Here is a 27117-nt window from a genome sequence, read left to right on the forward strand (position 1 = left end):
TTTGGGGAGTTTTAATTTAACTTTGACCATGTAATTGATGACCCCTAAGAGCTGCCTTCAGGAGTTGCATTATCTTCTAACTCTTTTTTCCTATAGAAATTAATATCAAACTTTATGCTTATGTAGATTACTTTCTAAAATTTACTTACTTTTCACTCACAAATGTTACATTTTGCTCACACTCCAGTAAAAATTTGTGTATCAAAATTAAAAAGGCCCACTTCATTTTAAACAAATTCCTTCATAAATACACTTTCATTTCCTTTTCTCTTGATTATTATATAATCAGCTTAATGGGTTAAGTGTCAAAATTTTCAGCCAATTTAATGCAGATAGTAACTGTGTCCATCTCAGCAGTACTCAAGGATCACGTTTAAAACTTTGGATGCAGTTTTACCTGGAATCAAAGCAGCCTGAAATATATTTCAGTATTAGAAAGAATCTTTCTAATGCTGATTTCTTTAGAATTAATGTAGAAATGAGTGTGAATATAATTGTCTTGTAATATTCAATTATTAGCACTGCACTGGAATTTTATCTTTATTTGCTCTGTCAAATGTCCTATTAATTGTATTTTATATTCTCACTCTACAAATCACAGTTTCTTTGATTAATTTTCTAAATCAATTAAACTAGTACAGTGTAGTTGAATTTTAAAAAAGTACTGTGATTATTTTTTAGTAGTTTTTACAGTAAAAGTTGCCAAGGAAGATGTTACAAACAGGATCTTTAGGTGATTGACTGATTTCAGTCCTGAACATTTAGCTTCATTTTTCAGCAGTTTTTTGTAATTATTGTCTGGAGCAGAACTCAGAGGAGCAACTGAGGGAGCTGGGGGGGCTCATCCTGGAGAAAAGGAGGCTCAGGGGGGACCTTCTTTCTCTGCAATTCCCTGACAGGGCAAGAAGGAACAGCCTAAATTTGCACCAGGGAAGATTTAGGTTGGAAATATGGGAAAAATTCTTCACCAAAAGGATTCTCAAGCACTGGCACAGCTGCTCAGGGCTGTGGTGGAGTCCCCATCCCTGGTGGGATTTCAAAGCTGTGTGGATGTGGCACATGGGGACATGGTTCAGTGGTGGCTTTGGCAGGGCTGGACTCCATGATCTTAAAGATCTTTTCCAGCCTAAACGGTTCTCTGATTCCATGATAGCTTTACAGAAGTTCAGGTTTCTTTGTATCCACATCAGGAAATTGAAGTGTTATGAATTAAGTGCCTGGCTTTGAACATGGCCATGTTCTCTCTGTAATTTCTAATGCTCTCCCTACATATAAAAACCAGTTTGCTTCACTAGGAATGTGTGATTTCCACTGTTACTTGGTTTTTTTGGTTTTTTTCAGAGCAAAATAGTTGTTTATTACTAAGGGTAACCACCCCATGGCAAAACAGGAGGATAGAATGCAGGGGTGTTTATTATTGACTGATTAGTGCACAAATGCTTTGACTCAGTGCTCATTCTTTTTGAGCCTATTTATGTGTGAATTTGTTTCTTCCAGTATAATAATTTTATAAGTTGTTTCGCCCTCATGCTCAGTGATACATCTAAATAGCACAGCTGAACTCAGCATGGCTTCTCATCAAGTATTAGAAGTGAAGGGAGTTTCTTCCTCCCAGCCTTACACTCTGATTTCTAAGTCTGTGCCTGTCCCATGCTGCAGTAGATGAGCTCTTGGCTCCACAGGCTTTCCCTGGAACTTTACATTTTCTTTTATCTTTCTGGTTTTTGAACTTCCTGTGTCCTGTTCCTCAAACCCTTGAATATTTACATGTTTCCTCTAGGTTAATCCTTTATAGGTGAGAAAAAACCATGTGAAAAGTAAAGTAGCCAAGTGTGTAAAGCTGCCTGTGAGGGAGTCCACAGAACCCTTTGTTATGCAGCAGCTCTGAGAACAAGCTTGTGTTAGACAATGACATTTATTGACTCCTTCAGGCCCACACCAGTTAACTACAGGGTTGTGCTGTCCTACCTGCTGTGGATAAAAGGAAAGCCCTCCCTATCCACACAGATATCTGAGACAGCCCATGGCTTTGTCTGTGATGAGGTGATAACCAGTGATGCCATAAATGCAGAAAGTTTACCTTTGGACATTCTGTTGTCTTTGATTTTTACTTACTTATTTCAGTGAACTGTGTGTTATTGCTTGAGTGTCACTCTTTAATAGGCTGTTTTTCACTTGTTGAGGTTTTCAACAAATCTGGCTTTGCAGCATCCTGATGATTGCCAGGATTGTTGTCACCCCACAACGATGCAGTTTGCAGCCTGGCAGTCACCAGTGTCATTTGCTGATTCTTGCACAACTTCTTGTTGCCATTTAAACTGCCCCTGTTTCACATGTTGAAGCTTTTTCTGTGTGTCACCATAAGCATCTGATATGATCTAAATAGAGAAAAGGCCTAGAGGCATCTGAGCTCTTTATTTCCTGTAAGTGTGTTTGAAGTGGGGCTGGTTTTGATTCCACAGCATCTTGATTTATATGACCAGTGAATATCATATTAGGCAGTCAGGTCTGAGGTGTTGTGTGGATAACATTCCTCTGGTTTCAGTGTGATCTTTCTCTCCCCTAAACAGAGCCATCACTCTGGAGAACCAGCTGGTGATCCTGGGGGTGTCACTGATGGATGCAGGAGGTTACTATGTCCAGGCAGTCAACGAAAAGAACGGGGAGAACAAGACCAGTCCCTTCATTCACCTCAGTGTAACACGTGAGTACCCAAATTGTGGGGCATGTGCTGGCACACTGGGGCTGCAGGCAGTACTCACAAAGGCTAATGAATAAAAAGAGCCTTGCTAATAAAGGATTGGACTTTTAAAGGAGGTCAGTGTTTCCTGCTTGGTTTGGAGCACACTGAACTCCGTGTGCAAAAGAGGGACCTAAGAGAGGAGATGCCCTCCACAAATCACCCTCAGAGCCCTTTGTCTGGTGGTTTGCTTTGTGTAAGGCAGGTACATGATGATCCCTCACTGTTTATTGTGAAGTTGTGGTTATAATTTCTTTTTAATGCAGGTGTTTATAATGTGTTGTTTTCCATTGTGCCTAAGTAAACAAGTCATCCTTCTGAGTGCAAATTTTATTTATGAATCTATTCCCAGTTTATGGCATTATTTTTACCTGGAGTTATCACAGAGTCCCAGGGAACATGCATTTCATTGTTATTACTTATTATTTTACATTACATGTGTTGTATTAACACCACCACTCCAGAGATATTCCATGATTGGGTTTTGCAGCAGAGCAGAGGGAAAAGCAGCAGAGCACTGGGGCCAGGGAGATGGCTGCACACTGAGTCTGCCAAGGTGCACATTCAGCAGAAATGTGCACATGCAAGCTCTTGTAAAACATCCAGTAAACCTGTTTGCGTGAAAAATTAATATTCTAAAGATGTGAAATGGATTGAATCCTTGTATGAGGCACTTGATAAAGGCGTTATTTATGTAGCAGTGAGAAGAGGGAGAGAGTTAGTGCTGTGGGAATGGGGAGGTTCCTCGTTTTGCTTGTAGAGACAGGGAAGAGATGATGGAGTAAATCACTGATGACAGTAGTAGCCCTTATAATTTGTGCTTCTAGAAGATGCAGGACTCAGCTCTAGATCAATGGCATGATGAGATGCCCCACATCTCCTGATCTTGGGTACCATGAGATTCTGGACAATCCTTGTTGGCTCATTTCCTTATAATAGCAAGTCTTGGGAGTCTGGCTTTCTGGGCAGGAAATCTGAGAAACTGCTTTTGGAACAGTGCTTGTGTCTGTCAGAAGTTCATCTGAAACATGGTCCTATGAAACATTCCATTTCTTAGAAAATGTCATTTTTTCTGCTAAAATTCCTAACTGGATTTCAAGGAAAGCTGTTCTTGGACAAACATGGGGAGCCCTGGTCATGGGCTGGGGTCACCGTGGGCAGCAGCTGCATGGCTTGACAGGAGGCACAAACCTCTGTCTTCTTCCAGACAAGTATCTAAACTAAATGAACTGCTCAGGGGTTTCATGTGTATCTTTCTGAAGTGGAAATAATATTCCAAATCCACTTGTGAATTCTGGCTGTTCTGTGGCATGTAGATTGTAAACATTATTATTTCTGACAGTATGAAGAGGTTTGCTAACACTTTAGTAATTTCATTTTTAAAGCAAATTTGTGTTGTTTGTATTATGTGACCAATAGCATACTTTCCCACTTTAATTTCATGTCTTAATTAATGCTAGAAATAGTCTGTGATCATGCATGCATAACAAGTGCTATGCAAAGCAGAAGGTAATATGGGCATATGGAAAAGAAAACACTCCAAAATGCTCACAGGCTTGATACCATGAATGCAGAGTCTGCCTGGAATGTGGCAAATAGGAAAGATAAAATGGATAAAAGAAAATGAAGGATGAGACAAGATGGAAAGCCAGAAATGAATATATTTTTAGAATTAATGTCAGCCAATGAGGTTTTCAAATTGACACCTTGATATCCTGGGTTATTAAGGCTGTGTGCATGTGTTGAAGGAAGGCACTGGCTGTAAGGCATTGGAGTCTGTAAAGAAAATTGGATTAATGTGGTTGTTCTGAACTTTGATCTGAGGAGGAAACTTGTGTGATACATTACATAAAAATGAATAAACATTTTTGGTCTGGTAACAGAAAATAATCAGGCAAAAATACGGTCTTGAAGCAATATGCAGAAAATGCTTGCAGAAAAATGACATATTTTTGAAGAGTAATAAAGAATTCAAGCAAGAGGCTGGAAACAGATTGTTAAAGGTAACACAGATGAGGAAGATACTGCATTGACTTGTCGCTACCTGAATCTTACGGGGTGTTAGGAGTGATGACACTTGTAACTTTTCATTAGGACATGTATAAAATTTAAAACCAGCTTAATCAAAATCCAATAAACCCCAAGTAAAGCGGAATAGCCAATCTCTGTGCAAGTAGATTATATATTAATTATTGAGTACAACCTTGCTGCATGACTCAACATGCACACTGCCACTGTTATTGAGGGCAGGAGGAAAAAACCCTACAGATAATTCCCAGGGCAGGCATTCTCTGAGCACAGTGTTAGATATGCACAGCTCATTATTCCTTGAAGGAGACCAGTGTCAGATTTGCTTCAGCCTGTAAGAAAAGCATATTTGCAGAATCATTCTAACAGCTGAGAAAGCTGTAAGCTGTCCTGTTCTGCTCCAAAGTACAAGAATGACAGCAGGAGAAAGGTCTCGCTCCGAGCTGAGCAGAGGATGAGTTACAGGGCCTTACATTGCAGATTAAAGTTGCTGTTGAATTGTGGCTGAAGGTAAATGGAGCTTTAGCATCGCCTGGAAAATAACTGAACTGTCCTTCAATTAATAACTGTATTTGATACATGTGGTATAAAAAGATTAGAGGATGTTGAGCATGTTTTAAAAACAGCCTAAAAGCCCCAGTCACACTGAATTCTCCAGTGGGGCTCTGAGTATTAATAGTAAAGACATGTTGTTTCTTGTCAGTCTAAACTGCAGCTCACTGAGTCCAACACTGTGAAGTCTCACACCCACCCATCGCCCCTGGTTGCAAACATGCGGGGAAGTTGGGAAACAGCTCCCACAGAAAGCCTGCAGGCTTCTCAGGGCTGCTTTGGCTGTGCTTGGGTTTGCTTTTCTCCACGTTCTGAGGTTGGACACACATGGGAAATGAAGGCAGCAGAGTGACAGGGCTCAGGGGAGCGCTCAGTTTTTCGGGACTTTTGGGTGTTTCAGGTACACACCCCATCCCCATAGCTCAGTCCTTACACACCCCTGGTGCAAAGGCACTAAAGATTTATTTCCCATTAGATCTGGTCACTCAGTGAGAGGATCCAAATATTGAGCAGTGTTTTTCCTTCACAGCTGAGTCCCCAGCTTGGCTGAACACCCGTGTTCCACATGCCTGCCCTAAATCCATGTGTCTGAATGTGATACAGGGTGAGGTCCACCCAGCTCTGCTTGAAAACCATGGATGTTTCTTTCAAGTGGACTCATTTGCACTGATTTCAGGAGGATTAGATCATCTCTGAGGTGACAGGCTCTGGGGAAATAAAAATTATGTCCAACAGGCAGCATACTGGGAATAACGTCACATCTGAAATTAGTGTGAGGTGTCATAAATTAGACCTAAATTTAAAATGTCTAAAAACGAGTTGAACTGTGTACTACACTAATGAAAATCTTGCCACTTTTTTTTTTCCTCTTTTTAAACCATATGTCAGAGCTTTCATGTAAATAACACAAAATTTTTGGCTTGAAAAATCAGAAAGTCTGAAAGTCAAGAGTTTGGCAGTGGAAATAGTAACAACACTGGCTTTGGGTTTTAATTCCAATTACTCACTCCTTGTTGAGGATTCACTATTACTGCTTGGGAGGGTTTTAGTATTAACTCCATTGCTGGAACTTCCTAACTTGATTGGAGTGGTGTGAGAATTTATCTGTCTCTGGGCTGGTACAAGGTTTTGGGATGTAAATACTGCTCTTCAATAACAACACTTGGAAAATCCTAAATGTCTTATTCCTGTTCCCATCTATTGAGCAAAAGGGGTTGATGATAGTATCCTAAATAGATCCTAAATTCTTTAGGCTTTTTCTTTCATATGCCTATTCTCCCACAGCCAGACATACACTGCAGCACAGATGGTCAGGTCTGTTCCTAAGGATTGTGACTTGTCAGGGCATAAAGTGACATTCTTTGATCTTACAAGTGTTGGCAGGGCACCTAAAGATTGAAGTGTTTATTCAAGCAAGGCCATCATAAAACCCTCACTTCCTTGAGGGCCATTCTCAGTGCAACAGCTAAATATCTCTGCATCACAACTCTTCTGGTTGTAGTATGGAACTTAAAAAACAAACAAACAAAATCCAATCAAACAAAAAAAGCCTCAAAAGTAATGATCAAAATACCCCACGAACCAAAAACCCCCAGAAATACCCAAACAAAAAAAATTAGTACATGGTACTTTGCTGTTGGCTATGCCACTTTTGCATGAAGGTTTTTTTGAGGGTGAAGGAGAGCAGGGCCATTTAGAGCTTCTTAATGAAACCATGAGGGATTTTAGTATGTAAGTCAAGAGTTTAAGTGGGTTTATTAAAAGTGGGGGGAAAAAAGAAAGATTCATAGGGAGCTTTTTATTGCTGTGAGGAGCTGCCTGAGCTATTCCCTGCAGGGCACTCAGTCCATGTCCTTCCACTTTATGTGATGACACCATGGCCAGGATCTGGAGCCACTTGGGAAGAAGTTGGCAAAGCCCTGGTGAGATATTTCCATTATTGACTTCAGCACAGCTCTTTATGTGAGGGCCACTGGCCTAATCCTGGAAACTTTTAATGGAGTTCTTGGCTTTTTCTGAGTCCAGTTGAAGCATTTTGTGAAAAAATGTGGGCCTCAGTAAATGATTTAAATGCTGGCTTGCAGGAGGTGGGTGTGTGTAAGCTGTTGTGACAGTTTAGATGGTCCTGCTTCAATTGGTTTTGCGGCGCTAATCGTCCGGAACTGCAATTCAGGGCCTTGCCGCTGCCCCTCCTTGTTAAGCTGTGAAATATTGAGATGCATGTCGCTCCAATAGATTTATTAGTAAATTAGATAGTCCCCAGACCTGTTGGTAACACCAAGAGATACAGAGTGTTCTGCAGCCTGATGTCATTTTCTGATGCAGGCTTCGTGAAAACAGAAAACAAGATTGATGAAAATTTTAAAAACCTTGCCAGCCAGCATTTCTGAAGAGTCAAAGATAATAAAGCCAATTATCATTTAACGAAGATAAATTTTTCCCTTGGGCACTGGCAAGGCTTAAAAAAAAAAGTAGTAGGGAAAGAAAAAAGTTGGGGACTGAAAATTAAACTCCTGGCTTGGTTGCATTGCAATTAATTTAAAGTATGAGGGTGTGATGTTGTTCTGCCCAACTTCCACTTGCAACCAGAAGAATTTTATTCTGTTATGGCAGACATTGACATGAGGCTAAATAGACCCTGTTTTTCTCTGCTTGGTGCCTGTTTTGTTCCTCAACTTAATGTATCAAGACATAAACTTTACAGAAGGAAGAAGTCCCATTTCAGGCTCACAGGGACTGAATTTACCTCAAAGCTCTTGTTTGGTTTTCTCCTATAAAGGAAAGCTCTCCTGATTGCACTGGACATTTAGGTCACTTTTAGTGCCTGTAAGAATGAAATATTCTTTATGTTGTCAGGAAAGAAAGAGGTGGGGGGGAAGTGCCCCATTACCTGTCGCTGTGTTTGAGAGGATGTTCCTCTTGACATCCTTCTGTCAGGTGTGGTAAGAAGATAAGTTTTCAGAAGATTCTGAGCAGACATTTTCCTCCCTGGAAGAGAGCATTTCACTAACATGATTTTCCATATTAACCATCAGGGTTTGTTCAAGTCAGCAGATGCTGAGGATCCTTCATGGGTATGTTTGAAGCACAAAAGGCATGAATTTTTCATAGCCAGTCCCAGCTTTCAGGTGTAGGCAGGAAAAAGGAAAAAAGGAATGGGCTGGCACACCCAGGGAACAGATATTTCTATTCTGATGTCAAATTCACACAAGCTCTGTAGACTTGTCAGACTGGTTTTAGTTCATGCCAAGAGAATTGACTTCTTTTAGCCTCTCTGGGTCAGTGCTGTGGAGGTGAATTTAGTGGTTCTGTGATGCTTTTTTTTTTTTTTTTTTACCTTTTGTGTGTTATTTTGGTGAGGGAAAAAAGAAGGAATATGAGATGAGATGAAATTGCATTTCTATGCCAGGACTGTACCTGATTTCCCGAGGTTGTGACCAAATACTGGGGAAGTCCAGCAGAGCTGAGCTCAGCTCTCTGAGAACTGGTTTTAAGTGGCCCTGTGAAAGAATCACAGTTCTTCCCCATTTCCTCAAAGGTTTTGCTCTCTTTGTCCAGCAGGATTTCCAGGAAGGATATAATGGTGAGCTTCCATGAGTAAATGTAAGCCTTTGGCTTTGAGTGACACTGAACATTTGATTGCCACTAAACAAGCCTCAGTTATCCAAAATGTTAATTTGAAGGAGTCTGTGGAAGTGTTTGGGGTCTAACACTCCACCCTAAGGACACATTCTTTAATTCCCTGGTCAAATACTTTCAAAGTGCTTTTTCTTCTATTGTTGCTCTATATTCAAGGACATGCATTTTAAATGGGGATCTTTTTCCTTACTTTGAGAATAGAGTGCAATTTACACACATCTCAAATGCATGGTTATGTATTTAAGTCAAACACATTTTAATAACAATAATAGCTGTAAGAAAAAGGACTAAATTGAGTTAGTGTTAAAGATTTGTGTTTGATATATTGGAACAAATGTTGGTTTAAGCTTTATCCAGAGCTGGCAATTTCAGTGGAGTCTGATATTCTCAGTGCTTTGCCCTATTATCTACTGCAAAAAGTGACACTGTACTGCAGTGTAGACTGATTTTATATGCATTACAAAGAAGTAACAGATGATGTTCAGGATTTATCAGCCTTCCCGCACTCCAAATTTCATTGTTAGGTTTTTCTAAATCCTCAGCCAGATCTCTTCCATAATTCTCTACCTTTCTTCTCCTTCAAGGAAAATTTTGCTCACTTTTAACTGCAAAGATAGAAGCGAAAATCTGTGGTTAAAATGATAAATTGCTAAACTGCAGAATAATAAAGGTGAGCCAAGAAACCCCTGTGGCAGCTCAAGCTTTTTTTCTTAGTTTTCCCAAATATGCTATCAGTTATCTTCCTAATAAATACCAGAAATATTGGTTGGTCTCCAGTTTCATCTTCCTCTGGACTATTTTTGCTGAAACTTAGTGCCACTCATGGTGCGTCTGCTGCAGCCTCTGCCCCAGGCAAGAAGGGTCTCCTCTGCTGGTAACTTTTGTCATGGAAAGATGATAAACTGAAATTTCTCTAAGGTTAGTTCAGTCTTCCTATTAAAGAGAACCGAAACAGCCTAAATCAGCATAAAACCTATTCAAATATCTGGCACTTAATTTTCATCATATCGCATCAACAAATGTAATGAAGCTTTAAATGCATGGTTTATGGGAAGAATAGTTATTTCTTTTGCTCCCAAGTGCAACAGAACAACCCTGTTGTTATGGGGACTCCTCACTGGCTGGTGAAAGCACAGAACTGCACCCGAGCTGAGAGTCTGTTCCCTCAGCAGATGCACATACATTATGCATGTTGCTCTGAAGAAACAGCAAATGCTGAGGTTTCCATAATCAAACTTATTATTTTAACATGGCTTCTTGTTACACTTGTCTGTTTATGAGGTTTGGGGGGTTACTGTGTCTGAGAGAGATCTGGAATGCACACACAAACACAGGCTCCAAATCCTGGGTTGCCTCCTAAACTCTTTATTTATATCTGACAGATGCAATTAATCTCTCCCTATCTCTAATCACTTTTGCTATTACATTCATCGGAGTGATTTGTATCCTATCTCTGTCACTGCTTGGTAATTGATATGTGGAGATAAGGGATTCTTAGAGGACACAAACAAGGAAAAGGGAAAATTGAATTTACCTTGCAATCATTTTATAAAATGTGACACCCATCAATTATACATGCCATCCAGGAAAATGCCATCTTGAACAAACTGCGATGATTTGTTGGAAGATCAGCAGAAGAGAAATGCCAGGAAACTTTTCTAGACAGAAAAGTATTGCTGGTTCAACAGACAGACTTTTCAATCTCATTGGTCCACCTACGGTGGTTTTAAATAATACTGTAGAATTTACAAAAAAAGTATCATTTTGATCTGTGTTTTTCTTCAATCAATCTTGTACTAATACTTCAGAGTGAAATAACATGAAAGGGAGGTGTTAAAATAAACATTGTTTTGATCAGACATAAAAATATGATGTTGGTTACTTGAGACTGAATCATCTTTCATGGGCAGAAATGGTAAAATTGATAGTATAATCCAATTCCAATTTAACCACATTCTGTCATGAACATATTTCTGTTCAGTTTCTCTTTTCCATTTCCGTGCAGTGATAAGTGAACTAATTTTCTCACTCTCGTGTAAGTACTTTGTGCTCATGATTAGTTCTAATTGTTGGCATGAGAGTAGTAGCTCCTGTCCATACTTTTAAGTTTAAGCACTACTGTGGGATCTTGCAAAAGCTTTTTAATACATACTGATAATGCCATAAAAATGAGTATCTAGATGAATAATATGATAACAGTAATAGAAATCTAAAACAGAGAAGATCTAAGTCAAACAACATCCAGTGTTGGCAGTTTCCTGGGCCTGTCAGTCTGGCAAACAATCATTTCCCTGGAACTATTTATCTCTTTATCCTGTACACCCCAGATCCAACTGCATAGCCTAAAAAACTCCCAGAGCAGCCAGAAGCCCAGTGATTTGTAGGCATTTGTAGGGGGCTTTGAATTTCAGTTCCTGTAAGGATCATAATGCTGAAGCTTTAGGAGGAACAGCTACTGGAGACTGGTGTATCAATTTACCCCTTTTGAACATTAACTCCTGGTTTCTTGTAAGTCTCCTTCTGCTCTGCCAAACTCCTGGAGTTTTCCAATGAGCTGGCTTGAAGTATTTTGCTTTGATTCCCATCTTTACACAGTGGGATGTATTTAAAGTATAATTTTCATTTATTTTAAGTTGGCAAACCCTTTTGAAGGTGCTTTTTACTAAGAAACCAAGAAGCTGTACCTTACTGAAGTGAGCTTGAGCTCAAATATGCAATTTTAAGGAAAAACAAACAACCCAATTTAAAGAAAAACATCCAAAACATCCAAGACTTGGGCTTTCACTATCCTTGTGGATTTCTTTCAACTCAGGATAATCAATGATTCTCTGATCTACGGTTGTGAGAGCTCTTTCCTGGTCTGCTGTGAGAAAAGTTGTCCTGGCTGATCTGTGAGAGAGAGAGTGCAGAGATGCCAAGTTCTTGTTTAGGAAAACAGTGATAAGCATTTTATTTCTTATGAACCAGATACATTTGCAGCATGTAGAGTGTTTTGAGGGTTTTTTTACTCATAGAAGGACTCTTCAATTTGGAAAAGAAATACTTTAGGAACTACTCGATAGCATTCTTTAAACTGTTGAGTTAGGCAAACTTGAAATCTCTTCTAAACAATACAGATAAGGAATAGTAAATATGGTTAAAACAAATGTTTAATAGAGTATGTTCTGCACTGAGTTACTGCAAAAGCCTAAATATATCCTAAAGATCTCTGCACGTGCCAAAGGTCTGCGTGGCAGAGCTGCCCTCCCAGAGTCTTCACAAAAGCTAATTTTCATCTCCAGCTTTCACAGACATATGGTTGCTTGAGGGTTATCATTTTTAAAGCTCTTCATATTAAAGATGTTTTTAATTTCTTCTCAATATACATCATAAAACAGGAAAATTGAATAAGAATGGAAAAGCCTTGGATATCTGTCTCATCCTTCTGCCAGAGAGACGTGATTTGTCCAAGTAATTGTGGGAGTGCAGACAACAGCCTGGCTATGGAAAAAAATGGAAAAAATAGTGATTACAACTGCAACCCAAGAGAGTCAGGACAGGCAGGATTCAAGGTCACCCATACAGCTATAAATATTCTTTTTAGATTTTAGTAAGGACTTGCTATGAATTTTAAAGTAATTTAGAATAATTGGTCCTTCCTACCCCATTTGTAATAGGAAGAGAAAGTCGGACCTGGCCATAACCTGGGTTGCTTCACCTGATGTATGTAAAAGCTGCATTGATTTCCTGTCCCCTTGGCTGCACCGTGGGAGCTGTAAATTGCCTAGCCAGGATGTTTGTTATCCTTTGGTTTTGTCCTGCTCAGTTTCACATATTGTTGTGTGCAGCTGGGGAGTGGTTTAGACATTGGAGCAATCCAAAATTTTATTTTTTTCCCTACAGATTGTGCTATAAAGTGATGGAAACACTGTTTTCTTTTCATGTGGAGACTTTTGTCTACACTTTTGAGCCCTTAAAAAGGCAGGCTTTGGGATTATGGATTATTTTTGAGGGTGGATAAATCATTCTAGAAATGGAATGTGTGAACAAAGTTACAGCTCCTCTAATACTGGAGAACATCATTGTTAAATAGCATGTCTTTAAATGACTGCAAGCTTCCTGTGATAAAGATGGAGCACAGCAACCAGGAAAATGCACACAATGTCCTGGTCTCCAAGGCCCTATTTGTGCAAAACTGTTACTAAATTTTGTCCAGCCATGTTTGCTGTTAAATACTTCTACAAGCTGAGGATGAAGTAGCTTCTGCTGTTTGTGTGATGGGAAAATACTGCAGTGGAAGATGTGTTGGATAAAGAAGGAAAAGCAGAGTGGTTGTTTCTGGTGGTTCTTTTTTATTGCCTGCTCATTCCTTCCTCACTAAGGAGGGATAAAAGAAAATTTTGCTTTTTTCACTCCGTGTGGCTGCATTCTGGTCTGCTCATAAACCTGACTTAGTAAAGACTTGGTGGAGGCTTAAAAAGCCACCAGTGTTGTACCTCCTGCAAATGCTGGGAAAGTAACTGCAAAGCCTGTGCTGCCTTCAGCCTTCCTTGTGGATTTATCAGGTATCTGTGAGTGATACTGTCAGAGCTATTAAAGAAAGTAATTGGTAGTGAGTGATTAAATTGCAGATGGCCTTTTCAAGGTGATTATGAATATTAAATCAAGTCAGTAAAAGCTAACTAAAAAGGCCCATGAAAGCAAGAAGTGAATATGCTGAGGATAATGGCATGAAAAGAGGCTCTTGCCATGCTCATCCAACCATCCCAGTCCATCCAACCAACCAAAAAACCCCCAGCAAGCAAAATGAAGCAAGTGGGTGCATTGTGTCAAAGGAGGTGGAACTAAATATCTCCCTTTTTATGCTGTGAATTCCCCTGTGCAGAGAAGTCAGTGCATCTCACTCCTGTTTTACCCAGAGCTCTACCCCAGGTCTGTGGCTGCTGCCTCTGAGCAGTGATGGCTCTGCACAGAGTCCCCTGTGCCAGGTAGTGCTGTGTCATTAACAGCATCTTTTCCTGTTCTTTCCCAATTGGAAGTGATTATGACAAATGTTTCTTTGCCACATTGTCCTGGAGCAAGGCCAAGAAATACTGTAAAGTGACTTAATTTCATTTGGTGATCTTCATCTCACAAAGCAAAGGTTATATGGGAGTTGGTTTTTAGCTGAAAAATCTAAGGTTCATTTTTTTCCGTGATTTAAACTGGAAACTTCAGATGCAGACAGACATACAGAAAACTGAAAAATAAATATCTTCATTCTGAGCCCTGCTGATTTAATTTTAATACAAGTGCAGAGTGCTTTCACATAGGTCTAAATAGCTTGTGAACTTGGAGCCTGAGGGCTGTTTTTCTTCTGAATGTTCTGATTATGGACTCATCACTTTTGGACCAATTTCACACTTCCAAAAGAATTTGGTATGGTTGCTTATATTTCACCATATTATTATTGTATTGATCTCCAACATCATGCTGACCTATCTAATCTGCTCTTAAACTGTAAAACACCATAGGATTGATTCTGAAGATTTATATAAATGTGCTTTGCAATTATTATTTATTATCTTTGGTGCAGCAGGGATCATTTGTTTAATCATTTGAGGAAAACTTTCCCCTTCAGACAATATTTCTGCTTACCTTAATTTTGTGGTCATTGTAATGTCAGTGGTTTTGTTGCATATTGATTCTTCATATAAAATTAATATTCTTTCACTTGTTCGTATTTCCTTGGTAAATTTGATAGAGAATTCTGCTCATTCCACTACACTAACACAGATTTCTAACCTTGTTAGCTTAGGAACTGCTCTGTGACCTCTGTGACAAATATCTGTACCTTGCCAGTATTTTAAAATTTTTTTATACCATGCAAGTATTTTTAAAGCTTTTCTAAAAATTGTTCAGCCTGATTGCTTGGTGGATTGCTTGTCAGTGCAACAGGTGTGTTTTTTAAGGGAGAGAAGGTTTAACCAGATGTTCAACACTTCCCTTCAACTGTGGAAAGACAAGTAATGCAAATAGTCAATGTTATGGGGAATTAAAAAAGAGAAGGATTTTTTTCTACTGAAAGAAGCAATGAATTAGAGTAAGGCAATATTATGTTTTTCCACCCTCAAGATGACACTTAGATTTAGCTTTTCTCTAAATTTTAACTCAAGAAGTGTCATGTACAAAATGTAAGCACAGCAAATGGGTCCAGGCTGCTTAATATTGAAAGCATCTTAACAGAGTTTGGATTAACAGTTGCCACTTGCTTTTGAGGGAGGATATTGATCATTTCTTTCATGTGATTGATGTGGTGTGTTCTAACTTGGAGGGCCTGGGGTGCTTTTAAAAGTAGTGCTGTGGGCCTTGACATCATCAGTAAATACAGCTCTGATCTAGGGGAGGCGAGGAGAGGAAGACTAATTGAATTGTGCCTGACAGCTCTGGGTGTCCCCTGCAGAACAGGGGAATTTGCAGCTCAGAGGCTAATGGGGTAAAAAATGGAGTTTGGCAGAACTTTTAGGACATGGTAGTGACTGCTGAGTGTCTGAGCCTAAAGCAGAATTCATTTTGAGCAAACATAGCTTGTAACAGTGTCACTGCAGTCAGCTGGGCTACTTGAGGAAGCCTTTTTTTTTTTTATGATTTAAAGGTGGAGAAAGCAGTGGAATTCTTAAAATTCACAGATAAATCTTTTTTTACAAGGTTGTTACAAATGCTTTCAGAGGGTGTTTGTAATGGAAGTAGTGACAGACCTCTAATTAGTGTGGCAGCATGAGGCTGTAGCAGCTGTGAGAGGGATGAAGTAACACTGTTTATCTCGAGTTTATGGCTAGCAGATGCAGGTAGATAGTGTTTTTCTTGGTTCATTCTTTCATTGCACATACAAGAGGAGGTGTTTTTAATTTTGTCAAAATATTTCCGAGTCGTGAGACTTAAAACCTACAAGTTACGAGTTTACTGTGAATAATGACCAAGCTGTTTTCCTGCAGCCTTTGCACACACTGGTTCTTTAAGGCAGCTTCTTTTAAGAACCATATTTTTGCTACTTTTAAAGCAATAAAGCTATTTTCTGTGTGTTTCAACTGGAGGTTTATGAAGTCAGCTGACAAGACTTTATTGCAATTTTTAAAAGACTGGGTTTTAACAAGTCCATACTTGGATTGTGTGACTCAGGTACTTCCACTTCACAATGTCACAAACAACTCTGATGACTTTTTAGTACCTTAATACCACGTTTACAGATGCTGCATGGCACGGCACAGCAGCAGAACGGGGAGCACAAACCTCATTTGTGTGTTAATGCTGGAGGTGGTGTGTTTGTCACAAATCCTTATCCTTAACTGAGTGATGTTCTTTAAATATTCATCAGAAGTGAATGTGAATTACCTGAGTAATATTTGCGTGGAAATTTGTCAGTTGCATCTTTCAATAAGAATTTTCCAAAGTAGATTTAATCTTTATGGTGAGGCATCAAGGTGTGTGATCTGTAGGAAGTTCTGTCCATGAGTGCAAAGAGCAAACACCAACTGTGCTGCCCACCCTTCTGCCTCCAGAGGAAATGATCCCTGGAAAAACACTGCAATACCTCTGTAACTCACCTCACTTCAGCCTCCAGCTGTGTTTGTCAGACACAGCTATTACAAAAATGGGGGGAACACAGTTTTATAGACAGGGGGTGTTATAAAAAATAGAATATTTTGTGAAATCTTTCAGCTTTTGAAATACAGGACAGAAGCCCTTCTTCTTCTGTTTTTTTAAGGGCACAGTAGGGTGTTTTAAGTGGTCTCCATATCCTCAAGTGTAGTGAGCCTGTGGTTAGACTGAGACAAAGGTGAGCTGAACTGAATGATCAATTCTGGGGGAAGAGAGACATCAAAGTTGTCTAATGCTCACTCTGACCTCTGCAAATTCAGCACTGGGAAGGGAGGGGCTTCTCCTGACAGCCAGAGTGGTTCCTTTTGATGAGCCCTTAAGAACAATGTCAGATATCTCTGCTTTTCATCCTTGATCACCAAGAGAACTTTAAAATCTCTGTTTCAGAAGGAAATCCTGGGTAGCAGTCTCTGGAAACGTGCAAAACTCGCCACAGCTGCATGATAGGGAATATGAGATCTCAGTGAAAAGTGTGGATCCTGATTGAGGGAAGGAGTGCACTGAATCAGAAAAAATCTGGCTCAGAATGCACTGGGTTATAGATCACAGTTTTATGTATTTGCAGAAGATGGGGCAGTTCTATTCTTTGCTCTTTTTCCCCCCTCAAGATTGTATCATTGCAATCCATTCAAAAATTGCTAAGTAAGCTTAAGGAGAAATAAGAATCCTCTACAAGTCACAGCAAGTTGTATTTTAGACAATTTTCATTTTGCCATTTCCCCCTGAATTTGTCAAACAGTGAATTTTGAAACAACATAACCAAGTTGTTTATGCAGTTAAGGATTTATCGGAATGTGATTCTCATTCACAAGGGGAGTGTGTGTGCGTTTGAATTCCTTTTTACAATATGCCACCATGATCCCGAAGTAATTCAGAGATTGATTTGTAAAACATTCTGAATCAATTAAGGCTTTAATCAGCAAGTGGCAAACTTCAGATGGCTCGTGGACTAATTTTACCATCTCCCATCAACATGAACCTAAGCTGGAAAAAGAAAACAATTAAGAGGATGTAATTATCTGTCCTGATTACTGAATTAGAAGAGTTTGTGTTTATTCCATCGCTATGCAAAGGGAGAAATCTGCTTTGAAAAACAATTTGAGGCAGCTACTAAATTGCCAAGGGGTTGCAGGGTGCAGTGTAGATATTTGCTAGGCCAGTTTTGGAAGGGGTTTGTAATCCACAGCTGTCAGACAAGTTCTGGCTGTGCAGCTTTGGAGGCTGCTGCCCAGCAGCTGCGTGGTGCACCCTGCAAGTCCTTCTGCTGAGAGGATTTCTGCTCCCTGTGCTTAAAATTATTTTGGATTTTCAAGACAGTCTCATCCACAGTCACTTGTCTAAGCACATCTCATGGGGTCCTTATATCCGGTGATCAAAAAAAAGGAAATCTTTCTAGAAGGCAGGAATTGATGGTCAAGTTCCCATATGAGAAAAAACTTTGCAGAAAGCAGGGGGGTAGAAGAGCATCCCTGTGTGATCAGAGGGTCTCATTGCCCTGTGGTTGTACCAAGCAGAGTTACTTTAAGTTATTAGTGTTTTGCTTGACATCAAATGAAATAAACTTATGGAAATACAGAAAACTATTGCATAATTCTTTCCCAAACCAGACTCTGAGATTTGGTTGGATTTTTATTTTCGGCTTAGCAGAGAGATAAACACAGATTTGTGATAGACCTTTACTTGCCCTTTAATATTGTCCCAGATGTGATCAGAATCCAAAAATTGCATAAAACCTCTCATAAACCCCCAGCTTACAACACTAGTGTAATTTCTCTTGGAATATTTAGCAGAATGTTAATCCTGACATATTTAGCTGCCATGCTGAAAGATTGTTGCTGCATTCTGTGCAAAGTTTAGAATAAATGCCCAGAACTCCAGTGAGTTATAGGTCAATTACAGTAATTGGAAGGAAAAGTAAACAAGAAACCTTAGTAGTATCCAGCAGGAGCGATGCCTTTATTTTTTATTAATGAGCAGTAAGCAAGCCTGTCACCAATCACTGACTTTGAAAAATGTGCCATATAACTTACTCCTATAAATGGTATCATTTCTATGTAGTATATGTGTCTCTGGGTAGTACTGGGTTTATTAAATACTGTTGAACAGAATTTTCAGTTGAATAAGATTAAAACTGTCATGTTAAGAAAAATGAACTTTATTTAAGCAGCAAGAGATAAAGCTGCCTCATCAAAGAATCACAGAATGCCTTGGGTTACAAAGGACTTTAAAGATCATCCAGTTCCAGCCCCTGCCCTGGGCAGAGACACTTTCCATTCTCCCAGGTTGTTCCAAGCCCTGGCCAGTCTGGCCTTGGACACTTCCAGGGATCCAGGGGCAGCCACAGCTGCTCTGGGCACCCTGTGCCATGGCATCTCCACCCTCACAGGGAAGAATTTCTTGGTGTATTTGAAGGACTGAGCGAGTTCCAGACTCGGTTTGGATGCACAGTGCAGGTGTGCTTTGTTCTCAGACCACTCAGCAGCCTGGGCGTTGCCACGGATTTGCCAAAAGTATCTGGGAGAGTTATGAAGGTGTTGTGGATTTACCATGAGAAGAGAGTTGGCTGTGCTGTGGCTGCACTAACATTCTTATTTTAGTGTCATCCCAAGTCCCTGTTAGGTGTTGCACCTTTGGGATAAATATTTGAGAGGAATTCTTCTGTGAAGAAGGGAGTTCATGTTATTCTAGGATTTTTCCATGTTCTAGCAGGTTCTTAATGTAGGAAATACAGGGACTGAGGAATCTTTTTCTTTAAAAATGAGCTCTCAGGGATATATGCATTGTGGTTTCTTTGGATCATTAATCTAGAGCTATTATTGATCACAACTATCTTGAAAAAAGATTCCAAAAGATCCTTTACCTCTTCATAACTATCATTTCCCATAGGATTCAGAAATTACTGATGGAGGGTGGCTCTTGTGGTGTTTCATTCACATAGGCTGAGCTGTGGAATGAGATGAAGAAATGTCCAGAGCACATAGTTGAAGGAAGGGAGCAAATTGCAGCAGACAATGAACTGGTGGGAAGGAGGGATCTTCTGCCAGAGCCAGCTTCCAGTCCTGTGTTAATGGACAGGCAGCATTTCAGAGAAATGTCATTGAAAGAGATGAAAGCTTCTTAGAGAAGCCAGCTTTGAAAGGCCACTTTAGTAATGGCTTGGGGAAAAGGACAGTCTGCAGTCAGTCTGCTCCTCTGCTAACCAAAGGGCAAATAAATGTTAAATCTGATTTCCCCCAGAGACAACGAGCAGATTATTGAGAATGGGGACTTTATTCAGAGCTGCTGCCTCTCCTGGAGAAATCCTATCAGCAGGACACGTTTTTGCTTACCACCACTTGCCAAGGTTTCTTTATTTACCAGCTGGGTCATGATGTATGTGAACAGACATCTTGTCTACAGGAAATCCAGATGGGCTCCCTTCTCTCTCCTTTCTTCTCCTACTGGATGCAAAAGGTCAGAAGTAAAAGAGCAACAGGAATTCTTGCTGCCAGCACAAGATGCTCTTGACTATGCCTGCATCAGTACCAGAGACTTTAATTTCCTTTACACTGAACTGAGGTTAGACTTGCTGAAAGGTCATTCTCTGTGCAATAGGGTTTGTTCTGCCATTTGTTTTATTTATTGAAAACAGCCTCTTGCCCAAGAACAAGGTTGTTTTCCCTGCTATTGCCTCCCCTCTTCTTAAGTTGCTTTTGAAAGGTGTTTCATTACTTGCTAAGCTCCAAAGTGATTTTCCTGGTAGTGATAATATCAACTTGCAAAACCTTTGAGCTGGGTGTTTTTATCTTAGAACTCCAGTGGTGCTTGTTGAATAAAGAGATGGTGACATTTGGAAGTGACCTTGTCTTTATTAACTCAGGCTTTGAGAGAACCCTGGAATTACCCTGATACCTTTCAGTCAACTCCCCCAGACTCTGGGGATCAACTGGAGACCAATGCTCCCATCATACAACTTTCCTTGGAAAATCAAATCCTTTCTTTAATCAACAAATGTTAAAAACTAGATTTTTAACCTTTCATTTCCAGTTGGTTCAACTTTTTGGCTTCAAAAATGCACAGGTGACAAACTGTATTCTAAAATGGATCAAACTTCCTTATAAGTGTGAGAACTTGTGTAGAAATCTGTTGCTAAAATGCTGTCTCCTCTTGGCATTCATTTTCATACTTTGTCAGACAGTGAGCAGACATGATCTGTTTTATACCACCTTGGCTACCTGGGGACTCCATAATTGTTAAAAAACCCTCACTCTCCACCTGTGCATGGGAAGATATTGAAGCCAGAGGTGTTTCTGAGAAGGTTTGAGGTGAAGCATAGGAAAATGTCTCTGGCAGGTTCCCTTCCTCCTTGTTTCCTCACCTCCAAAACATGATTTTTATTTATTTTGTTCTTCATTGGACTATAGCAGATATTTTTCAAGGTAAAATGTATACATTGGTTACGAATTAAAAGCAGAAATAAAAGCTATTCAACATGGGTTTTTGCAAAAATTGGGACCAACAGAATATGACACCTTTAGGATTAAGAATGAGTTGGGTTTTTGGATGATGGAGTTCTCTGGGCAGGCATGGGAGGATTTTGTTAGATATTGGTCTTATTATGTAATTCACTAAATGTGTTTATAGCTCCAGATGGCTGGATTTAAAAATAAAATTAATAAATTATCTTCTAACACTTTTAGAGTCCCTCGTGTATAGCCAGGTATATCGAAAGCATTATATAGAGAAGAATTTATGGGCTGCTATGAAAGGAAATAGATTTATTTTAGAGTTTCTCTTTGCTCAATAAAACACTGCAGAGGAGCCCACAGGAATTGTCAAATATTTTGGATGTTTTTGTAAAAAGGAGCTTATTTGGGACTGAATGATGTTCTTGGGTTTCTGCCTCCCAATATAAAAGTGAAGTAACCTGGAAATTGTATCTGGCAGGGGAAGTGTGGCCTTGTGTTAAAGCCATGTCTGGCGATGTGAGGGAGCCTTGTAATGAGGATCAGTTTGGCTCAGGGATTGCTTTGTTCAAAGTTAGAACCCATCCATGTTTGACATTTTTTATGTTGCAATAAATATTGGCTGCTGGGGAGAAGCCTGAACACTCTCCTCATGCCACCCAGTTTGAAAATATTTTAAATGGACTATAACAATGTCTCTGTATGCTCCAAAGGGAACAAAGACAGATTTCTCTCTCCCACTCCATTCCACGGAGTGGAACTTCCTCCCTTCCTCCTGAGGGCCAATATTCCTTAATTAAATGTAAAAAAAAGACCTATTCTGCTCTTTCTTTTCAAATCAAACACCCATAAATGAGAGATTTGTCTGTGTAAGATGCAAGCACAAAACCCTGAGCAGAACTGATAGTTCTGTTCAGCTGAAGTTCTGAAAGGAGCCATCCTTTGTTCCCCCGTTGGGCACAGAGCTCTGACTCCTGTGATTCCCAGCCAGTCAGTTCCATCTCCCTTGATGTGGCTTTTCCTGTTGCTGTGCAATTATTCCCTTGTTTTTCTTGGCCTTTGCTGGGGTATCAGGCTCTGGAAACAGAGACAAAGGTGGGGAGGAGCGTGCAAAGTGTATATTGGGGGCTGTGCTTTGTTCCAGAGTCTGGGCCAGCTCTCCGGGTGTCTCTAAAGCAGGAAGGGACCTCGTGTCCCCTGTGTGACCTCTCAGTGCCACCCTGGCCCTGCTCACACCAATGGCCAAGCTTAGTCTGTGTGTCTGGCTTGTACCAGCTTTGTTTGTGCTTAATGCAGCATGTTCCATCCTCTTCCTCCCTTCCCCTGGCCTAAAACAAACACTGCCAGGCCCAAAGGGCTCCTCTTACTTTTAGGAAGTTACAGCCTGAGATGGAGCAGAGCGGTGATCTGATTAAAGTGATTAAAGCCATACACAGAATGCATAATTAACCTCTGCCCTCGTGGCTGTCACAGGGAGCTGATGCTGTCTCTCTCCATGGCAGCAGGCGTATGCTCCATGGCTATTTTATTTTAGGGTTTTTTTCCTGGAGAACTTTAATCGCTTGAGATAAAGAGGCAGGAGAGAGAGATCAGGGCTGTATTAATCCTCTCAATGGCTTTATAATTTCCCCACTATTCTGCTGCTGGTAATCAAGAAAAATAATGCTGCCTTAATCCTGGATGCCAAGGTCGGTCATCCCTGAGCTTTTTGATAGGAAGGATGTCATTATGGAAAGATTTTTTTAATGAACGTAATTTTCCTTGCCTACTTTGGGACTGGCAATATGGAGGTGATTTCTTATTCCTGGTGGAAGAATATTTCTTGGCTGGAGCAATAATCGGCCGATTTTGATCATTGCCTAACAGCTGGCTGGGGCAGCAGGATTGACAAAAGCTGTTTGGGGAGGTGCTGGGGGACAGGGGGTGTCCCCAACCAGCCAGGGCTTGGCCACAGCACCAGAGGCAGTTCCTGGGATCATCAGGTGAGCAGGAGGGCAGGAGGATTGGAACAATTCATGGAGAGAACATATGCCTGTCCTCATTAGGTCTGGCCTTGCCAGACAGAGGCACAAACTGGAGCCTGGATTATGTTTTCTGGTGTGACTTCAACCTGCCACAGTTTTAGTTCTAGAAAAAAACCCTCAAATTTCAAAAGTTTTCTGTTTCTGAACAGAAGTGAAGTTTTTTAGCTGTTTCCTGAAGGCTGATGTTCACAACAACTCACAAAGCTGTTGCTGTAAATAATGCTGCTCCCCATCACATTTAACTTAATTCTGCAAAGCTTCCCAGATTAGAGATGGTGAAAGATATGCTTGTCACTGATACCAAAAGCTAAAAGAGCTAAAAAAGCAGAGCTGGCACACGTACAAAAGCTGATGTTAATGGTGGGCTCATCCCGTGAGGAAACGGATCAGCCACGTTCGTGTTGGGAGAAAAAAGTGTGAGGGAATTTTCAGGTTTGTCCCCATAGCCAAGGTTTGGGTTAATCCTGGGAGATTATTCTGTGTTCTTGCTTCTCACATTCATGCTTGATAAAATCTGAGGGGGATGGAATGTGCAGAGGATATTAACACTTCTGCCTTGTGCAGAACAAACCCTTTCTTCTGGAAGCCTCTGTGAAGAATTGCTAATTTTTGACTCAATTTTTTGCTGTGTTGCAATCCATAGCATCCAAACCATGAAGCCTCCTATTTATGTAAAGTTATGGGGAGTTCAAAAATAACAAACAAAAAGAAAACACCATTGGATACTCCATTTCATAGAGATTCAGAATGCCTGTCTCCCTCATGGCTGATTTCTTACAGAAAGATATTAAATGCAACTTAAATGCAAATACTCACTAAGGAAGAACAGAATAAAATCCATCTTCACATTTTCACTTAGAAATTCAAAGAACTCAATGGAAAAGGCTTTACTACACAGCTCTGCAAAGTTTAGTGCTGTTGTACAGGAGTTGTATTTTTCATTGCTATTGCCATGATATTGCAAATATTATGCAATATTTTTGCCATTGATATTAAAAATACTGCATAATTGCCCCTACCTTAGGGGGATAAACAAAAAACATTATCCAGGAGACTCTTTGAGATTTAACCATTGGTCTACGATGAGGTGCTGTCAGGCAACTTGGGTTTTCTGGCAAAAATATACATTGTTTTATCTCCCTGCTGAAAGTTTTTGGATTGTTTCACAGCAGTCATTTTATCCAGAGGCAAGATGAATTATATGTTCTACAAGATCATTTTTTTTTGTCTCGGGGAGATGTTGCTTTACAGCATCACAGCCAGAAAAAAAAAAAAAAAAAAAAAAAAAAAAAATTCCTAATGGTTTTTTGAGTGATATTTTGATGTGACCAAAACAAATGATAGTTATTCTGCACAATGCATTTTGAATGCAATGTTTTTGGGAGTAGATAGTATTTTAAATGAACCCAATTATAAAAGTAGCTGAAATATTTATAGTGCCTGACTATGGCTAGAACACAGCCCTCTTGTATTTTTAAATAATGCACTTCTCATTGTCCCTGTCCTTCCATATGGAGACTCAGTACTGGCAATCATTATTCCTTTCTCCACAAATGCATGCTCCTTTAAATTTCTTTTGGAAAATGAAATGGATGTTAGCAGTACTTAAGATCCTGTACAGGGCATGGAGTTCAAGCCCCAGAGAGTCTGTTGGCTTTGATTTGCAGATTTTGTTGTAGAAGCACCTTAAACTGTATAAAAAGTACAAATGCACAAGTCCTGAACTCTGAAATTATTTCCATTGAAATGTGGACGTCGCACTGAACAGAAATGACGGCTGCTTAGCCTGGTGTCACAATTCTGATAACAACAAAAGGAGCATAATTAATGCTTCATGGGGGGAAAAGAGGAGCTTTTTACCTAAATTCCTCTGCTTAGTGATTTTCACTTTCTTCCCCATTGAGAAGCAGATATGACTGAAAATTCAGCTCCTGCTTTGGAGCCCTCCCTGCTGGAGGAGTGTTGCTTTAGGCCATAAATACAGGTCGCTTGTTAATTCCTCAGAAGTGCCGGGGGCCGAGGCCATCACTGCTCATCAAATTGATTTGGTTTGTTATTAAACAAAACAAAGCATGTTCCTCTTTTCCCATGGAGTTCTCCTTGCTTCTCAGAGGTGTGAAGGAGCTGCCTGGGCTTTCTGCAGTCATTAATAGAGACTCAGGCAACCAGGGGAGCTTCCTCCTGCCATTCCCAAGCTGGAATTTGGTTTATAAGAAGAAATAATGTTCCTGCAAGGGAACACTGTGGTAAAGTAATGGGTTCTGGCTGGGTAATTCTGAGGAAAAGAGATATTTCTGAAATACCAAAAATACTGGGTATTAAACTGCGTGACTAATGCAGCACTCTGCTTTTGGCCTGCTAATTTCTGATGCAAACTGATTAGTAATTAAGTCAGTCATTACTGTCTTGCCAGAATTAGGCTGGTTAAAAAGAGCCGTGTTTATGCTTTACTTCCGTCAGGTGGAAGATGAGTAAACAGGAAAAACAAAAGTTTTCTCTGCAGTGCTTTATTAGGGGATATATTCCTCTATCCAGTCCAGATTTTAAGTGTTTGCAGCTGCTCTCTTTCATTTCCAGTAGTGAATAACACAGGTCACACATCAACAACCTGGTGATCTGAGAGGAATTATTAGTCACAGAATCACAGGGTGGATGAGGCTGGAAGGCTCCTGTGGAGCCCACCCCTTGCTGAAGCAGGTCACTTCCAGCAGGCTGGCAGGGCTCTGTTCAGGTGGGGCTTGAGCATCTCTGAGGGTGGAGAGCCCACAGCCTTCTCCAGTGTCTGACTACCCTGGCAGTCAAGGAATAAATTAAAACTCCTAAACAGAATTCTTTGCATTTCATCTCGTGCCTGTTGCTTGTCTCTCTGTCACGGATGCTGCTGGGATGATAATATCAGTTTACAGGTGTTTTCCCTGCAGTTTGTTATGGAGACAGTGGGTGAGGCTCCTGTTGGTGCTGAAGTTCTTTTCCCACCAAAGCATCTCCTGTACCCGGATGCTGCTGGCAGCACTCAGCACTAAAAGAAAAAAAAAAAGAACCATAATGAGCCATGCCCTGCAGAGCAGTTATGTGGGATAATTGCACTAATAGACACTGGGTTTTACAAAGGCTTTTGCAGATGAAAATATAGGGCACATTAGCGAATAAATCAATGGCAATACTTTAATAGACTGTGGCTCTGATCTTCCCTCAGTGAAACTACTTGATAATGACATTTTGTTCCCTATATCATTTCAAAACAACAGCGGTTTCATCACAATTGTAATGACTTTGATAAACCATCTCATAAATGGCAGGTTTGAAGTTGGGCAGTTGAAAGAATTTGGAGATTTCAGCATTTCCATTAATACCCAATATCCCAGCAGCAGCAGGAGATTTGGATGTTTGCCATGTGGGATCCTGAGCAGCACAAAGCAGGTGTTCCAAAGCCTTGGAAGCTGCAACAGCAATAATGCAAGGGGCTCATACATTTATATCTTTGTGTATCCACTCTGATATAATTTGACATTTACCTGTCAGTGTGTGAGTAAGTAAAAATGGGGTAGATCTGAAAGATGAAGCAATTAAAGTCCCAATATTTTCTTTGAATTTAAATAGCACTTATCATCCAAGGATCCCAAAGCAATTTCCTATTATTAATAATAAGGCCTGATTCATATCTAATGCTTTTCATCGGTATTCCTCAAAAGTCTTTACCAAGATGCAGGTTATTAATTCCAATATCAAAATGAGAAAACTGATGCGCAGAAAGATAAAAGTGATTAGCCTAAAATCACTTAGCTGGAATCAGGGGCAGCAACAAGGTTAGAAATCACATTTTGTAATTCTCGGTCCCATGATCTTCTCACTTAACAAAATTGACTCCAACATGCAACACAAGGATAATTATTTTATGGAATTTATAAGAGCTATGTCAAATAATTTCCATTAAAATACCTTAATATCTGTCTTTTTTAGGAGACAGTAGTGTAATAAAGTAAGGCAGAAGCACTTTACAGATCAAAATTTATCTGCATTGCTCTGTTGAAGGATGATTATCAGCAGTGATTGATTTGGGTGGTAGACTTGA

The 27117-nt window shown here is 40.0% G+C and overlaps 1 protein-coding gene across 4 annotated transcripts in view; it reads left to right on the forward strand.

Annotated features, from left to right (window-relative positions):
* The window catches only part of SDK1 (sidekick cell adhesion molecule 1), a 384804-nt gene that overhangs the window by 177444 nt on the left and 180243 nt on the right, over positions 1-27117 (forward strand). For all 4 annotated transcript variants that reach the window (XM_041401548.1, XM_041401551.1, XM_041401550.1 and 1 more), the window contains exon 6: positions 2571-2704. In XM_041401548.1, coding sequence (XP_041257482.1) covers positions 2571-2704 — 134 coding nt within the window. The remainder of the gene's footprint in view (positions 1-2570; positions 2705-27117) is intronic.

Source organism: Onychostruthus taczanowskii, unplaced genomic scaffold (genome assembly GCF_017590055.1).
Source record: "Onychostruthus taczanowskii isolate IOZ18803 unplaced genomic scaffold, ASM1759005v1 scaffold19, whole genome shotgun sequence".
Classification (NCBI taxonomy): domain Eukaryota; kingdom Metazoa; phylum Chordata; class Aves; order Passeriformes; family Passeridae; genus Onychostruthus; species Onychostruthus taczanowskii.